Below are 18890 nucleotides of genomic sequence, written 5' to 3'. Positions count from 1 at the left end.
ATTCCAGTATTTTTGCTGAGATGAAACAAATATAATGCAACAGCTATTACTATGACGACATGTAAAGATAGCATAATAAAAAACCCTTACTAAACATATTCCCCAAAATACATCAGCATGTATAAATTCCATTTAGAATGGTTATACAGCGTGGCAGAGTTATTTATGAGCCATGCCTTTGGGAGAAAATAACATAAAACTGCTATTTGGGGAGAAAAAAAAAAGATGACTACTGTTACAGACAGCTGGGAGGTATGTAGACTGCCAAGTATTATAGGTCGGATCTTGAACAGATAGAAATGGGCAGTGCTGCAAAGAAATAAATGGTGTTATCTTTTTTTTTTTTTACTTCTGGGTCTCATTTCACATTCCTTCTGGTAAAAAGTAGAAGCAGATTAATATCTCAATGGAGTCAAAACCGGTATGAGATAAGAATCAGCTCTATCACACAACATTAAGCTTTCCTCACAGCCATGTATTAGTGTTCCATGTCTATATTTAATCAAAGGTTTCCTAGAGCTATCAGATATGTCCATTCTGGTTTGCATCCTTTTCTGCACTGTATTCCTCTCTCATCCTAGCAAGGGATAATACACTTTTTACTTCACAGCAACAATTTGATGCATCTAAAAAGGTACTGAGCAATGAATGATGCTGCTAATGAGTAATGGCAGTGAAAGCAGCTGAGGGAGGAAGGGTGCAGCCACATGAATCTCAGCACTTGCTAAATCTTGCACCAAGAAAACCCCTTGTAAACTTCTATACACAGATGCCACCTCTGACTGCCGTCAGGCACTGAGACTGAACGCTGGGAAGCCAAGGGAATAGAGCTTGTACACCTATGTGGCAGTTGCACACACCCCAATGAGATCTTGAGCTTTCGACAGGACGATTGATGGGTTTTTAGCACCTTTTGTGCCCCACTGTGCCTGTCCTCATGTAGGCACCTTGGTCAACAAACATGGAGAGTCATGTCCCTCCACCCTGTATCACAATGACTCCTCGCATTCATTTTCCTATGGCTGGGGGAGCAGGTGGGGCGGGACCCTCAATCAATAGACAGGGTCCTCAGCAAAGGGAGTGCCCAGGCCCAGAGTAGCTTCTGGACCATGCTCATAATGACCACAGCCAGACCTGACCTGGCTATAAAATGGGCCCCTGCCGAAGACCGCCTTTCAGTGGTCTTCTTGGAGTAGCGGGTCTGTGGATAGTCTTCCCCTTAGATTGGGACACCATCTAAGGAGACTTCCCAGGATTGAGTGCCATCACTTTATCCTTGGTGAGTGATTTTCTTCTGGATATGTCCTTGAGTGAGACCTTGCCACCCCAGGCAAGTGATTATTTCTTTTCAGTACCCTTGAATGAAAAAGGCCTCTTCTTCTTGTGAGTGCCTGCACACTGTGGATCATCAGTCCTGTGTGGTCATACAGTAAAAATAACCCCACTGGTATATCGAACCAGCAGTTTGTTAAACATTGCTGGAGTGCTGGGTAATTTTGGATAAACCCTGTTTTTAGTTGATTCTCTGCTAAGTGGTTCCGGTTAGAATAAAGTCTGTTTGGAGCTTATTGCCCGGCTAAATTGATTTCTGGGGTACCTCCATGAGAACCTATCCTGGTTTTAGCTCCTGGACTTGGTTTTTGCTTCTACCAGGGCAGGACACCAGGCTGGCTGTGAGCAGCTGAAAGACCAGCTCTCATGTTAAAATTCTTAGGCTGTGTCCAGGGGAGAATATTTCCTGTATAATCTACCATATGGATTCGTACCAATAACATTACATTTCTAAAAGCTACCGCGTGACAGAGCAGCATGACATTCCCCTTTCCCTCATTGACCAGGTGCTCCACAGTAGTTCGATGTCTCTTGTAATGGCTTGTTCTGGCCTTGCCCTTCACTTTTGCATAGGAGTTCATCTAGGATCAGAAGCCAAAACTGAGCCTGAGGTGAGACAGCCCACAGAGGCTGTGTCTCATCAGATTTCATCCATCCTTGCAAATACATCCGGAGAGAAAAAACAAATTAAGACACCTGAGCATCAATGAGAGGGGAAGAAAGAAGTTTTAAATATAAAGCAAGAGTAGAGCAAATATGTCCTCTATCTACTTCCTGATTAAACAACCTCTTTTCAAGGAATACAAGACTTATGCCATCACCTCCCAGTGAAAGTTCGGTCAAAACAGGTAGCTAATCAAGGTGGGAAGGCATCATGCAAGAGCATGCAGGGATCTCCATGTCTGGTGACTGTTAGGGGGCAGCTCATGAGGATGCTGGAAGCAGTGAGTTCCCCATTTACCAGGAGAAGCAGCTTTTTCTGAGTGGCACAGTTGGCCCCATGGAGCCCTGCAGGGCTGATATCTGCACCAGGCAGAAGATCTCCTTTTGTAGGGATAGTGAATTCCACTGGCTTGAGGGATACTCTTTTTATTATACTTTTATTTTTTCAGACACTGGTTTTCATGAGTTACAAAGCTATGCTCTTACTTAATGAGAAGCTATTAGACTTAAGGAATCAATTATTCAAAGTCTGGGACTAGAGCAAACCTCTCCAGCGATTAGGAGAATGTGCAGTTAGGGTCCTAATAACCTCTGCTTCCTTTTGTTCTTCAGATTAAGAACCCCCTCCTACTCTCCTCAACCCACGGCAAAAACACTTTGGAAAAGCCTAGCACCTATTTACACTAGCAATTGCACTTTCAGTAAGCCCAGTAATGTTATGATAAGAACTGCCCTTGAAATGGCATCTCCCTAGATGGTCACCAAGAAAACAAAACAAACAATCAAACCAAAACAATTGTGGTAGAGGTCCCAGGTCTGAGTGAATTGCCTCTGCACTGGTCTTGAGCAAAGTCTTCCATATATTTTACAAATTGGTTTTACATGACATTTCTGTGATAGAAAAGAGGAGGTGAGGAGGACAGGCATGTTTTGGGGGGCATTCTGTTGCCTGCTAGACCTGGAGTACTGCTCAAGTGCTGTGGTTACTGCTGTCTGTTGTGCTAGGCACTGGGTCAGTAAGGCATGTCACCAGTACTGCTGGCCACAGAGGATATTGCCCTGGCATCTCTTGCAACCTATGAATCTCCTGGGTTTCTCCAGGACTATTTTGAGGTCCTACAGAACTGAAAGTTCAACCTTTCCTCTCTTAAGATGTGAATAAAGGAAACCAAGCTTGCCTAACTCTACTTCTCTTGTGATATTCTAAGATAGCAGGCATTAAGAAGTTCACTCCAAGTACTGACTGCTCTCCTCTTACAGCCCAAAAGGCAATTCAGTCTTTCATTTCAGTGTACAGGTATAATAAGCCACACAGAAAATAACACTGCCTACATGATACCTGATTGTGCTTACCGTGGTGATAAAAAAGCCAATTTTTGCATCCCGTATATCCTCAGGGTGTTTTCTCATGAGTGAAATGACTACATTATAGGTTTTGGGGTCATAATCTGGCACTTTGAAGAAATACTGAGGGTTTGTTGACATTGAACCTGCTGAGAAAGTGGTAATAGATTAATAGTAGCCACATGGATGTCCCAGATGTCTTTGTGTAAAATCTTGCTTTTATGGACCCAGAAGAAACATGCAGTTACTGCTCCAAGATGCTCTCAGTACAACACAGCACTGTAGTCTCTACAATACCAGTAGGGGTTGTGGTATCTGGAGTTAAACTAATTGCTCATTTATCATTCTAGATATCTCTGGCAAAGTCATAAAAGGCATGCAGATTTCTGAATCCCCTGCCTCTGCTTCACCTGCATGGCACACTTTCCCCAAGGCAGAAAAACAATGATTCTCAGTCAGCCACCTGATCCAGGGGCTGAGATGGAAAGGACCATGTGTTGAAGACCATAAATATAGGAAAGAAAAAGACAAAATGGTCCGAAGTTATCCTTCCCTTCCTTCCTGTTAGTGTTTGTAATGGACAAGACAGAGTGTTGAGCGCCAGAGGGAAATAGCTTCTTCTAGGACAACGCTAAACAGGAAGTATCTCTGATAAGAAAGCAGTAAAATGCCCAAACTGGCTAAAAGGGACTGAAATGACAGCATCTACTCAAATCAGTCTAGACTTGAAGCCTTCAAAGCTGCAATGTAGCCCAAGATTGCACCTGGTCAGAAATTCTATCAAAGGGCCAGTGGCAAAACACAGTTTCAAAGAAAATGGTTATGCCCACACCTCTCAGTTCAAACCCTGCACCTCCTCACTCAATCTCAGTGCCTGTGATGTGCAGTGGCACAGGCATTGCTTTATTATCACCCCTTGAGATGTGGTGATCAAAGTTCTGAGGAGAAGGCTGAAAACTGTAAGCTGAAACCTGTTTGCTGATAAGTCAGTGTTGCAGAAAAAAGAACCTCCTTCATTGACCACATACTACCATCCGAGATTAAAAACACAGAGCCCAAATAGTGACGCAGTTGTAGAAGAAGTAAGATAAAAAAACTTTTTAAATACCACTAATAATCTGAGCTCACAATGCCAGTAGAGTCCTTGCACAGGCAGTAAAAACAATGGTCTTATCTGCTCAAAGGCCTTTCTACCTTCAAAAATAGAACTTTGTAGCACAATTCTTTCATATCCATTTAATTTCAGAGTAGTTTTTGCTCTGTAAAACCAGCCACCTATTTGCCAGACCAGAATTTCTGACAAGATCCCAGTAACACCTACTGCACTTGGCTGAAAGAAGACAGCCAAGCACATTTTGACTTCAAGAGTCTAAGGTTTCTGAATCACCAGTCCCCTGTTTGAACTCAGCAGCCAGTGCTGCTGCTTTGTTTCTGCCTCTTTAGCCAATAGGTGCTGTAATAGGAAAGGGCAGGCATTAACAACAGACAATCAATATTCTGCAATTCAGTGCTGAGAGTGTGTCACTGTAAGCACTAGTGAAGAGGAGTAGAGGACCGGGTAACTGCAGTGAGCATTTGTTACCTGGGGAATACTTGTTCCTGCCCGTGGCAAGCCCTGGACTCCACAGGTTGCTGTGCCCGTCCACAGACCACACCGTGCTGTGCTGATCTCCAAAGTCCAGAAAAGTTGGGGTGCGGTTACATATATACAGGTGGGAAAATTGCTCCTGGAAGTTTTTACAGGACATCCTGCAGAAAAGCAGAAAATATCATCTTTCAGTTTGAGACACTGGTCAGGTACCCATGTCCACCTCTCATGGCTTTAAAAGGTGCTTCCAGAGAGCACTGCAGGCTGGAGTTGAGCTGTCTGACACCTTGCAGAGGGTGACAGCTCTCAATGCATTTGGACTGCCCTAACTGCACCCAAAGCCCCAGGGAAATTACAGGGCATGTTCAGTAGTACCTAAGTGGGCCCCTACTATCTCCAGCACACCTCTGGCACTGCACCTTGCTTTGTCCCTCTGCAGTGTCCTGCCTCACACTCATGCTTTGGTCCAGCCTGCGGTGTCTATCTCAGACCAGCCTGCTGTTCCCCTGCTTTCCTCAGAGCCTCACAGGGCAAGAGTGCACTTTCTGAATAATAATAGCTTTTCTAAAGAGTGGCTCACACGTGGCTAAACTGAATCTAAGAGTAATCAGAGGCAGTGAAAAAACACAAACACCTGAAGAGCAGTAGAGTGCACAAGCTCTATGACCTGCTTGGCCACCTGTTTTCTACTCCGAGCACCAACCTGTCCAAGGTTCAAGCTAGGCGCTTTATGAGAAGGGCAGTTTGACAAAACAAGGAGGTCTCAGGAAGCTGGATTTTTACTTCTCTCACTTTTCATATATTTCACCAGCTCATTACTTAATCTTGGCCAGCTCCATTTCCCCAGGCCTTGTTTCCTCTGAAACCATGAGGTCAGAACAATCTCTAATTTGCTGTTTGCTCACCGCTAACACAGTGTGCCTTGAGCCATCACTAAGAGAAGAGAACTGCCTACATGACTCTTTTTTTCATAATGAACATGAACAGAAAACATGGTAGACAAAATGATCAATAGGGAAATACCAGAATTCTCCATCGTCCTTATTTCTGAGGAGGGCTTCTCTGTATTTAGGCTCAACATAGTCCCACTGAGGAGAGCTGCAAACAGGAACAAAGCAACAAGCAGATGTGAGACACAGTTTTCCATCTCTCTGGCCAGCCCTTTCCTCTACCAGCCTGTCAAGTCTTAAGGGATCAGGAGGGGTGTGTAAACTTCATGTTGGGAACAGGGCTGAGCTCGATGCCTTCATAGCCAAGGCCAGCAAACAGAGCTCTGTGCCTTTGCTGTGCCTGTTTGAGTTGCCCGCCCTGGGAAGGTGAATCCTGCCTCTGCCTTCCAAGCCCTGGTCACCTGTCCCCATGCTGGAGAGGTTAGTGAGGCACCAAGGCACAGCACTCTGAAGTGCTGATATTACATTGACAAGTAGAGGGCACATTAGCCAGTCAAACATGTTGTTACCAAGCAGCATGTTTATAATTAAGTGATAATTGTACTTTCTGCAGAGTGTAAGATAAATAAACAGACCATGAATCAATAATTTATTGATTTATGCAGCTTACCTGTGAATGCACTCCACTGACATTTCAATTACAGGTAGGATTATAGTTTACCCTTCTAAAAAATGGGAGGATGCTCTCTGAGCAGATAGCTATTATCCCAGCCTTAAATGTGTCTGCACCACCCACCAACTCATCCAGAAGCAACACGCTAACCTGGCTTTTCTCAGCAGACAAGTTATAAGTGTTCCTAGCAACAGGAAGAAGTGGGATGCTATTACCTCATCTAAGAGTGACACCTGAATATCTGTCTAGTCAGGAAAACACTGATGCTATTCTACCAGGAAAATGAACATCTATTTATTTACAAAACACTGTTGCAGTCTTCCTCTATATCATTCCTTTCCTCAGGAAAGAGAAGTTAACTTATACACACAGCAGCAAAGTGCTCCTTACATCTCCAAAGCTGCAAAAGTTCCAAAAGATCAGTTCAAGCCATACAGCAGCACTTTGCCTTTACAGTAACCAAGGACCCCTTTTGTCTCCCTGTGTTCAATACTGCATAGATATACCGCTTTCTATTACGGACTCTGCTAGCCATCCTATTCCCAGATTCAGACACATGGGAAAGGAAGAAGGAGCAGGAAAGTAGATGCACGATTGCTGCAGGAAAATTCAATAGAAGCAGCCAGCCAGTGTATAGGAGCATAGCCAGAGCTTACTCCAGGTAATAACAACTCTTTCATCCATGACTTCTTTGGAATTACCCATTGGGAAAAATATACACATAGACGAAAAGAGATACTTGAGCTAGGCCTAGTGAGGGACACGTATGAAACCAATGCTGCAATAGTTTTCCCTGGATTGGATTTCTGTGAGCAGTTGCTCTGCAGATGGAAGTAATGCTTATTAATGAATTTATTTTAAAATGTCTGCTTCATAATAATGGGTGCAGGGCAGAGATCCTTTACAATAATCATATAAAAGAATGATTCTCCTTATGAGATTAAAGCTTTAAGACCATACTTATCGCTCCAGGATCCCTTCCACTCCCCATGGCCCCACGGATTCCAGATCCTGATGATATGTTTCCAGCCATTCTTGTAGCGTATCTGTAAAGAGGAAAGAAAAATAAACTCAATCACAGCTTTTCACAATTGTGATATTCAGTAAAAAGAAGGGTAATAAAATGGATCTTCTTCTATACCTTGGAGGTCTGGTTTAACTTCTGATCTCATTTGACTGCAGCTAAAAATAAGTGCCTTTTGCTACATTTTAAAGGAGTGATGTGTGGGAGCAAACCGTGCCTATTTTGCTTTCCTGAGGACAGTGAATAGCTGACATAGAGGGAAGCAGCAGCATTCTCATCACAACACATCATTTCAACAGCCTTGGGAAAGCCCAGTGCCAAATTCCGCACACCTGATCCTGTGAGCCAGCAAAGGTGGAGACTTTGAGGAACCAGGAGACCAGACTGCCTGGAGTGAATGTTGATAGTCAGCACAGAGAGATTATGATAAACAGAATCTGTGTATATCTACGGTATTGTGGTTTCCAACAGCTGGAGTTTTGGTGCTTTTCTCCTGTTGCCATCACTGCTTTAAGCCAGAAGCAACTCACTTTCACCGGTGAAGCTGAAATGGTGTAAGCGGAAAGGAGAAGCAAACCTTTTACTTATGCACACAGGCAGTGTGGGAAAGAAATACCACAGTAGCCTCATCCCAGGCAAAGGCCAAGCCCCTGGCCAGTCTCAGATCATTTCCCCAAAGGACACCCCCTGGATGTCTTGGCATTCCTGTAAGGTGGAACAAAGACTGTTTCTCCTCGCCATGCACATCATGAGCAGCAGGAAGCTGAAACAGCCGGCTTCCTCTCCAGCAGAATTCAGGAGCCTTCCACCCCTGTTCTGGGGAGAGCCAGCTATGACCTCTGGAGCCTGGCAACTCCCATCTTTCTATTTCAGAGCTCTTGGCTAACAGCATGTGTCCTCCAAGAAGCAGCACACTGGCTATGATGATGGCACTTAACGTGCCATGGCATAACTAAAACAGGGGAGATCCAGGTTAGACGTAAGGAAGAAATTTTTACTTAAAAGAGGGTGGTGAAACACTGGCCCAGGTTGCTCAGAGAGGTGGTAGATGCCCCGTCCCTGGAGACATCCAAGGACAGGCTGGATGGGGCTCTGAGCAACCTGATCTGGTTGAAGATGTCCCTGCTCATTGCAGCAGGTTGGACTAGATGACCTCTGAAGGTCCCTTCCAACCCAAACTGTTCTGTGTTTCTGTATGGGGTTATAAACCAAAGCCAAACTCATACAGGAGACCATTAAAGAGAGGGTGAGAAGGGAGAAAACAGCTTAGGGAAAACAAAATCCCCTTTCCAAAGGACTTGAAGTTCCTAGATTAAAATGTGTTGTGGCTATCTTGCTTGATAGCATAGCCATTGTTTGGTTTCCTTCTTGGCCTTGCTCACTGTTAACATTCCTTGTGTGTGCTACAGCTTACAGGGGGGTAAGCCATGTTCTGACTTCTGGTTGTAAAAAAATCTTCATTTCTTTTGATCTGTATGATAAATTGGTCCTGTTTTCAGATCAGCAGTATTAATATCTAACCAGAAGTTCTGCATGAGTAGAACAGCTTTAAAAGATGGAGAAACACTGTTCTTGAACTAGTTGGTTATTTACTTTTCACACAGTGATTTAGGCAGCTTGTGATTGAGCTGAATAAAAGTAGATTTGCATCATATGACAAATCCCAGAATTTCAGCCAGTCCTTCTATTCCCATTTGAAACAGAAAAGTGAATTTTTAAAGAGTCACCATGGAATGAAAATCCCCAGAAATGCTGTATATACTGTTAAAGTCCCAAAACAAAAGTGAATTTAAGTTGCATTTTTCCATTAGAAAAAATGACAAGATTCAGATATCCTCCCTCTTCTCATTATGCCCAAATCCTTCCATTTCCTGAAATTTGAACTATGTGCTTTCAACAATCCCTCCTGGGAGTAAAGCTAATGAAAATTACTCTGAACGGAACAATGGTGTAACTGCCCTGTAGTGGATCAGCAGTGCAAGATGACCAGGCAGGAACAAGTCCTTGATCTTACCTTCACAGATCCTGTGACAGTGTAGGCATGACCCTGTACAATCCCATTCCTCAGCTCTATGTTTCTCTTCAGCTGCAGAAGGGAGAAAGCACAGCTTTTAGCTCTGCCACACTGCAAAGGTATGGCCATCAACTCCCAGAACTACCATTTGGTATGGCAGAAAAAGGAGACCTGGTTTTGACTACAGCAGTTATCTCAGATATAGCGGCTCCAGAGGAATGCGACTGTTGTTCCCACTGCAGCCATAAGTAAGCCAGTAAATTTAACAAAACTACATATTTGCAATTTCTTCAATGGTCCAGAGCTGCTGCAAATGCAGAATGACTTGGACTGGGTCACTGGGACGATTAGGATGCCAGAACTTTCCTGCCACCCACAGCTGAGCCTCAGCCACCGGAGCTGAGAGGCTTGTCCTTGGCTTGTTTGCAACAGCTGAGGTTTGTGTCCTGATGAACCAGGCACTACAGGAAGGATGTCACACACTTTGCAGTCTTCCCTTACAGGCTGTAAGGGAAGCCTTGGCAGTTTTTTAGCAAGATACTTGCTGAGCATCACAAAGCCTTATGCAACTTCTCAGCATTAATATAGGTAGCCTGCAAATCACAATGCGATAATAGCATCTTCTTGCAGAACAGAGGTGCGTTTTGGGCTAGCTAGAATCATTCACAAAGCTATGAGGCCCAAATCAGCCCTGTTGCAAGAGGATACCACTCTTTCACAGTGGAATTAGCCAGGAGAGAAGCCACAGACCCCTCTGACAGACTGGTCCATCTACATCTACCCCAAAGCCTTTACATTATTTACTGCATAACCTTATCTACTTTCTGCTGCCAAGATCTCTCCAGGCATCCATAAGCTGTAACTGTTACACAGAGTGACTATGGACTTCGTTTTTCACTCAAAAGAGCAAACTTCATGCAAACATGGGAAACCAAGAAAGGCCATGCTCCTGGCCTTGTGATTCACCTGGCTTGAGGTGCTACACCCCATCAGACAATGAGATTTGTCAGCTGCTTTCAGTATCTCCTCCAGATCAGGAGGGGGATCCTTCAGTGAAAACTCCACTTGGACTCCACCTGTGAGGTCTACTAAAGCATCAGAAAGGTAACCTCCATGCAAGTTCTGATAGGAGCCCCGTAACCTGAAGCCGAAAAAAAAGAAAAAAAAGAAGACTTAATTAGTCCTTACACTGTGTTTTAATAAGGAATGTACAGTGATGGTTTCCAAAATGGACATGCACATTAAGGCAGTGATTCTGGGATGTGTAAGCATTGGGGCCAGGTAATGCAGGTAATGAAAGGACACGTGATTGAAATATATGGCCAGACACAGCACACGCCTTATGGAATTAATGAAGCAAAGGGGGACTTTTTCCTACGTATTCACTCATGTCTGGGGCAGCTTTCTAGAGTCATTTACAGACAGTGGAAAATAATAAGGTGCATCTCACAGCAAGACAGACATTTTAAGGAGATGTGCTGCATCTCATTGAAGTATCCAGTTTCCTTCTTCTGAACAGGAAAGGAGCCAAGGGTGACTAGTTCAAAAGGATGTTTCAGATCAAATGGAGCTGAACTGTTCATTTTTACATTGTGTTTTGCCATGACTCTTCACAAAAATGGCCAGTATCCCTTTTGCAAATGAGAAATAGGAAGAAGAGAGAAGTGAAGGTATTTGTCCATGCTTCCAAGGCAAGACAGAAACAAGTTTTCAGCGCTGTTCCCAATTCACTCTGCCAGAGTGCAATAACAAGATAATAATTTAATATTGCCAACACAGTCCTTGTTGTTTTTATCATGTGCTTTTTATTGAGACAGCAAATAAGCTGGAACATGCTGTACTTAGAGCAGGTAGAGCAAGCTGTTAAATCCCACCATACACACTGTATTTAATGAATGTAATCAAATGAAGTCTGCGGCTAATTGTATTTTGAAGGGTTGTCCTTGTCCTACACTGATGAAAAGAATTTGTCATGGGCACTGGGGAAAAACTTCTCAAATGGGAATCTCATAAACAGCATCACTTGCAACTTTAATTTAATAGAGGTTTGGTTTGCTTTGTAATTAAAATCTTATGCAGCAAATTGATACTGAATCCTGAGTCAACTTTTCTGAGATATCTCATGGCAAAATGCATCCTACTCCTGAGTCGTTCAGATGCTGCTTTTACATTTGCTTATCCTCAACCAAACCTGCCAGAATAATTGGCTTTCTTCTTCAGCTCCTCTTTACTGCGTTGCAAAAGTTATACCAGCTTGATATAGGGCATGTATCCCAGTTCCAGCCCTCCAAATTACCCATAGCACAGGAACTTCTCTTCAGTGGATTTAATAGTGGGCAATGTTACAGATGCTAAGGGACCACACTCTGATCCCTCCACTCGTCAGAGGATTTTTAAAAATTATTATATCTTCATGAATCATTATTAATGCTGCAGTAATCTGAGGACCTCAGCCAAGAGGCAGAGCTCTCTGTGTGAAGTGAGAGCTGATTGGGGACTCACAGGAGTGCATGTGTTGTGTTCTGTTCATGTTCTCCAGCCATGTTTCCTCTCATTGCCTGCTCCAAATGTCTGCATGATCTCTAATTAGTGACTGTAAATAGAGGTAATCCCTGCTCAGAGTCTGTAGTTTTAAACAGAGGAAAATATGGAAGGGAAAACAGAGCCAAATAAGTTTGTTTAAAGAAAGGAGGAGATGCCCCACCACTTTTGCATCACTGACCATTGTACTGTTCATTTTACTTCTCAAGCATTAACATCCCAGAGTTGGACTGGTTACATTTAGGTATTCAGCCTGAGACCAGCATCTCCAGGTTATGTTGGCCCTGTGCTCACATTCAGCCACAATTCCTCACATAAGCACAGCACAACGTACACAACTGTTAGCCTGAAATCCTCCCTGTGTGCTTTGCATAAAGCAGAGGGTGAAAACATTCAGCAGAATGTAGAAGAATAGACCAGGTATATTTACTTGGCATATGCTTTTTCCAGCAAGGATGGCCAGAATTCATTTGATGTTCGAGGCTGTACAGACAGGTATCTTCCATTTAGGAATGGCAGCCGGTCATCTATCACTACATCCACCCAGGCTCCACATTGCCAGAACTGAAAAGAAAAAAAAGAGAGAGAAAAGAATGAACCTCTTTTAGTAGCTAACATTCATGCCAAGCAGCGGCCTCCTGAAATAGCACACGAATTAATCTAAAGCATAGATATGTGCAAGTTCTCTCCTGAACCGCTTCAGGCTAATGGTCCACATTGTTAAACAAGCTACCAAGTGGCTGGATTTCCTAGTGGCAGAAGTCATTTGAGAATATAAATAATCCTGCAACCAGTGGAGGAAAGATTCAACGTAGGAAATATGCTAATATTATTGGGCGATAGCAAGCATTCGAGACGATAAAGAACAATCACATAGATGGTTCAGTGAGTCTTAGTCCTCAGCTGCACTTGGATTATCCCCTGCAGCACAGCTCTTGGCCAGAGAGCCTCTGTCAAGATCCAGCCTCTAGATTTTCTTTCCTCTGTGTTTCAGTTAAGATTCAGATGTGCTGTCATGGACAGGGACAGCATAGTGACTAAAGACTGTTTTGAGGTGTTCCCCATCTCCTTCATAGATGAGGAGGGCACAGGCTGTCTCTCCAACATGTGGACAGAGCAGGTGTTTCTCCAGCTGATCCAGCTGATGAAATCTTTCAAGGGAGAAGACAGGGAAAGAGATCTGTGGGGATGAACTAAAGGAGCCATTTCCAGAGTCATTAGCAGATTAATGTAGCTTAGCATGATTCGCAATCATCAGAGGCCAAGCTCTTATTTGCAGTAATGCTAAGGACTCCAGTGGAAGTATGCCAGCAATAGATTTAGTATAGCATGATTTTATTTCAACAGCTTTGGTCAATGAAAATCCCCAAAGTGAGCTGTTCGGTTAGAAGAGCACAAGACCAGATCTGCCCAGCAGCAAAGCAGCTTACAGTCTGCTAAGCCAAAAGCAGGTTTGATCCCACTTACATTCTACCTCACCCCAGCCTCTCACTTGGAATCACAGAATCATAGAATTGTTCAGGTTGGAAAAGACCTTTTAAGGTCATCAAGTCAAGCTTAACACTGCCAAGTCCACCACTACACCATGTCCCTGAGAACCTCATCTACACATCTTTTAAACAACTTCAGGGATGGTGAATCAACCACTGCCCTGGGCAGCCTGTTCCAATGCCTGACAACTCTTTTCACGAAGAAGTTTGTCTTAATATCAAGGCTAAGCCTCCCCTGGAGCAACTTGAAGACATTTCCTCCTGTCCTGTCACTTGCTACTTGGGAGAAGAGTCCAACACCCTTCATGCTACAACCTCCTTTCAGGTAGTTGCAGACAGCGATAAGGTCTCCCCTCAGCCTCCTTTTCTCCAGGCTGAACAGCCCCAGTTCCCTCAGCCGCTCCTCATCACACTTGTGCTCCAGGCCCCTCACCAGCTTCATTGCCCTTCTCTGAACTCTCTCCAGCACCTCAATGTCTTTCCTGTAGTGAGGGGCCCAAAACTGAACACAGAGTTCAGGGTGGGGCCTCAGCAGTGCTGAGTACAGGGGGACAATCACTTCTCTAGTCCTGCTGATCACACTATTCCTAAGACAAGCCAGGATGCTGTTGGCATTTTTGGCCACCTGGGCACACTGCTGGCTCATGTTCAGCTGCTGTCAATCAACACCCCCAGATCCTTTTCCACCAGGCATCTTTCCAGCCACTCTGCCCTGAGCCTGTAGCACTGCCTGGGGTTGTTGTGACCCAAGTGCAAGACCCGGCACTTGGCCTTCTTGAACCTCATACAGCTGGCCTCAGCCCAACGATCCAGAGGCTCCAGATCCCTCTGTATGGCCTTCCTACCATCCAGCAGACTAACACTCCCACCCATCCTGCTTTCTTCTGCAAACTTACTGAGGGTGCACTCAACCCCCTCATCCAGATCATTGATAAAGAGATTAAACAGAACTGGCCCCAATACTGAGCTGTGGGGAATACCACTTGTGACAGGTCACCAGCTGGATTTAACTCCATTCATCCCAACTCTTTGGGCCTGGCCATTCAGCCTGTTTTTTACCCCAGCATGATCAGCCAATTCCTCCTACATCAGTTGTGGCAGGAGATAGCAGGGTTGGACTCTCCAAATCTGAGTGGTTTGAGGCTTCTGCTTGATTTTAGCAGGATGGGGTTTAAGGAAATGCCTTCCATGGTTGTCATCTGCCCAAAAGAGAGACAGGCAAAAGGACAGTCCTGGTCACCTGACATTCCCTCCTGTTACCAGCCAACAACAGGCAGCAGGGCTGTATGCAGAAAAGGTGTGATATCCAGCCACACCTCCACATGGTGCTCCGTTTGCAAACACAACAAGTAAACGAAAACAATATGGAACTGGCTGTGGGATTAAAGCAATCCAAACCCACTGAGTGCCACTTTTGCAAAAGATGGGTTCCTTGGCCATCTTTGGTAGGGAGCTCAAGATTGGACATTTTCTGAACACAGCACTGTATTTTTCTTCAGCTGGATTAAGAGAATTGCTTTGTCCTGGCTGGTGCAGACTTTCATATTGTGGTCTCATCAGGTCTCAAAAGGACAGGGAAAGCCACAATGGGAATGAGAAACCTCATGGGAAGTCCTAGGATGCTCTGGGAGTGCAGAAGTGGTACAGGAGAAGCCATTCTCCCCTATATGCCTTCAGAGAGGGACAATGCATTCACTTTTTGGCTTTAGACTCTGGCTTAATGAAATTTCTTTATACCTTCAGGATTTAAAGTACCGAAGCGGGGAATGTGACAATAAATGAAATAAAAAATTCCTGTTTGGTCAGGCTGCAAAGACAGTTCTTCTTCCCTCTCACATTTGTGGTGATACTTTTAAATCAGGACTTTATTTTCCTGGGTTTAGAAGAGGAGGAAAAAGAAATGGACAACAACATGCCTAGGGTGCTGCTGGTCAGAGGGGCAATAGTGTGTGGTTATTTTGCTTCCTTTTTCCCCTCCTTTGACTGGGATCCTAGAGTAATCCAGTTCTGAAAGCGAGGAAGGTGAAAATCCCATGCCTTTCAACCATTCTCTTTTGCATGGTGTTAGAAGGCATCTTTTGGATGTGTCCTGAAACTGAGGTCTTGACCACTTATGGCCTTTAAAGATTTAATCAGTTTCTTCCTGAGAGCAGGGACATTAACGCTCAGAGCAGACCCCCTCTGTTTTGAGTTGATGCACTGTGTCATAACCCCCTGCAGTCCCAGAAGAATATTTCTGGGTTTTTCCCCAGGCTGAGCTGCTGCTGCTCACTGTCACAGTACATGGCACACCCTGCCTCACAGGCATCAGCTTCTGTGGCAGAGAAAGTGAGTCCTGTACAAACACGGAAATAACATAATTCCTGGCGAAATAACATCATTGTAATTATTCCCTGGATAAAAACATCACCCATCTTTACAGCTGGTGAAGTGCTTAACAGCCTTAACTCTTGTAGCTGAACAGCCAGTGTTGTGTAGGAAGACTGGAGCAGCCCTTTGTATTCCTGAGAGGCAACGTGCTCCAGATCTAAAAAAGTGAAAAAAAGTTATATACTAGAATTTTTATATTAGCATCTGATATGCTTTGTTTGCAATTCTTCACTGAACTGAGGACTGGTGGCTTAGCCTGTGGATGGCAGTAAAATATCTTTGATAGAATAATTGAAAGGCATTGCCGAGAAGCATTTCCATTCAGACTAGATTTCTCAGGGGTTTATTGCTCAAGGAAAGCCAGAAACAGTTGCATTGATTTGCAGATGAGATGAAAGGGAAAACATTTTCAAATACTGTAAGGTATTTATACTGCTTAAGATTTAAGGATTGTTCCTAACTAATCTTTTCAAAGCTCTCAGGAAAGAAAATCTAGCTTGCATCCTTTTAATGTGTTTTAAGCGGACTGGTGTCCCTTCAGCTGGTTTATCTCATACAGTCAACCTCTGCATGCTGGAAATGGGCCAAGACAGAAACATCTGGTATTCAGAGGAGTAGAGGAACAGAACAAAATTTAGACTGCCCACAAGATAATGTTCTTGGTCCTGCTCCACAAGAGCTCCAGGTAGTCATACAAGTCTCACTGCCAGAGCTCTTTGCTTGGTATAACAAAACAGATTTGTGAAAAAAGGGAGATGATGAATGGCCAAACATATGCTGGCTTTCTTTACATCCAGTTTAGCTTCTGGAGCTTAATGGTAGTGCAAGTGCTTCTAATCCCACAAGATGTGGGGTTGACTTGGACACAAGCAAGCAGGGCCTGCCAGTTACTATCCCAGACACTCTTCTGGAAGATTCACGGAACTTCAGGAGTTGGTAGAAAGTGAGATTTACTAAAAAGCCTTGCTTGTCTCTCAAAATAAATCTCTTTTCAAAATATCAAAATCCTGTTCCTCTGATTTGTCTCCAAGGATTTGTAATTTCAAGGCATTTCCATGAGCTTAAAGGGCAAGGTGAAGTATACCATGAAACAGAAAATGACTACAAATAGATAAAGAACACAGGTGTGCTGACAGCCATAACAAACTGTGCAAATCAATGCAGACACCAGAACGCCATCTAAAACATATATGTACACAAGTCTATCTGAAGAGTTGGTATCTGTACCTCCAGAGTCATAACTTTCAGAAAAGGGCTTCAAATTCCCTGAAGTGTGATTGCATCACCTGGAACACAAGGAATCATTAGAAAATTTGGGATTTTCTGCAAAGTTTTGAACTGGGAGTCAGCGCTGAAGAACAAAAGCACTCAGGGATGTCAAGAACTGGACCCCTATTTATTCCAACTAGCCAAGCCTGAGCAGTACCAATACAGCAGAGAATACATACCCGGAAATGAAAAATCCCTGCATAATCATCCTGGAATCCTTGGTCCTTTGGTAAAACATTTTCCAAAAATTGCTTCCGCAGTGTCAGGGAGCCCAGGGCTGCCAGCATCCAGCAGTCACCTCAAGGGAGGGAAGAATCCAGTGTATTCAGTCAATTACTCACTGTTATGGAGCATAACTATCTCTTTAGAAGGCTGGACTTCAACATCTAATACATGTAAGAACCAGCTTGTTAAAAACACCAAAATTCCTGTCTCACTTCCCTCCCCACAAACACTGCACTACTACCCAGCATTCACCAGCTTTGTTCCTTGGGAACCCTGATGCTACCCAGCCATCCATTTCTACTTTTAAGCTCCTCCTGTCTTTTGTGACCAAGTTGAGACTTCTAGTCCAGAACATTGTTTAGGAAATCTTCAAACTTCTCAGTGGGGTGAGAAACAGGAAGACAGTTATTTCTAAGTGGGAGTAGAGCTGCTCCCAAACACAAACATGGTTATGGGCCAGGAGGAAAGGATGGAACCAATAGGGTTCAGACACACACCTCGGAAAGTATCAGAGAAGACAGATGGAAATATCCACAGGAAAGAAAACACTGAGAGTCAGATGAAGACATTAGAATGAAAAGAAAATTAAGTCCTACACATGTTTGTGTTGTGTCTACTTACCCCAGAATTGTGTTTGACCCTTGTACTTGAAGCATCTGCCTGATCTTAGTTGGACCTCCCTTTCTATGCTTGTCCTTATATACTTAGAAGGCAGATACCATATATAAGTAACAGGGATTAGAGCTGCTGCATTTGGCAGTCCTACTAAATATCTGCAATAAATTGTGTGTGGACTTGTGAGAGTCTGGATTGTTCTGTATTAATTGTTTACTACAGCTATCATGGTCCACATCATCCCACCAAACTCTCAGAACACAGCAAAGCAACCACAGGTTATTGCTTTGTGCCAATCTTTTCCAAAACATGAACATGACCTTACCAATTTCTCCTTGCATGATATCAAATCTGCTAGCTCCATCTACAATCAAATAAGGATTTCTCCAAAGTTCCTGGAGGAAAGAAAATGCAAAGAGCAGTGTGAGTACTCAGCCTATGACAGCAGTGTGTTCCTGTCCCTTGAAGACCCATGTTTGCCTACCTTTCCCACAGCTGAAAACTCTTTCTCTTGAGTCCTGATGTTTTGTTACCTGCCACCAACAAAACCAGAGGAGCTACTCAGGCATCTCTTCTTTAGGCTGCACCGTTGTTCCTAGGGATGGGGACTTGTGGCTGGGTGCTCAGTAAGTTTTCATTTGGGTTTCTCTAATGCTACCAACACCTTCCAGAGAAGGCTCTGAGCCTGGCTGTGAAATCATGCAGTTCCCTGGGGGACAGAGGGCAGTGACACAGAGGTTTCCAACTCAAGAAGAGCAGGGTCTGTACTTCAGCTCAGCCCTGCATCTGGGAACGTTTTAACTCTCTGAGCCTTTTGTGTTTCCATGCAGGACTAATACATGTCAGCCTGGG

At 44.0% G+C, this 18890-nt stretch overlaps 1 protein-coding gene across 1 annotated transcript in view; it reads right to left on the bottom strand.

Annotated features, from left to right (window-relative positions):
- The window catches only part of CAPN13 (calpain 13), a gene marked incomplete at its 3' end in the record, with an annotated part of 53870 nt that overhangs the window by 16568 nt on the left and 18412 nt on the right, over positions 1-18890 (bottom strand). The window contains exons 3-11 of the mRNA XM_080341468.1: positions 18364-18433; positions 17378-17496; positions 12500-12633; positions 10495-10669; positions 9529-9600; positions 7451-7536; positions 5951-6025; positions 4922-5088; positions 3349-3488 (exon numbers count right to left, since the gene is read on the bottom strand). Coding sequence (XP_080197594.1) covers positions 3349-3488; positions 4922-5088; positions 5951-6025; positions 7451-7536; positions 9529-9600; positions 10495-10669; positions 12500-12633; positions 17378-17496; positions 18364-18433 — 1038 coding nt within the window. The remainder of the gene's footprint in view (positions 1-3348; positions 3489-4921; positions 5089-5950; positions 6026-7450; positions 7537-9528; positions 9601-10494; positions 10670-12499; positions 12634-17377; positions 17497-18363; positions 18434-18890) is intronic.

This window comes from Nesoenas mayeri, assembly GCF_963082525.1.
Source record: "Nesoenas mayeri genome assembly, chromosome: 3".
In the NCBI taxonomy this organism is placed as follows: domain Eukaryota; kingdom Metazoa; phylum Chordata; class Aves; order Columbiformes; family Columbidae; genus Nesoenas; species Nesoenas mayeri.
The sequence above is the reverse complement of the archived record's forward strand: the minus strand, read 5'-3'. Positions and strand labels throughout refer to the sequence as shown.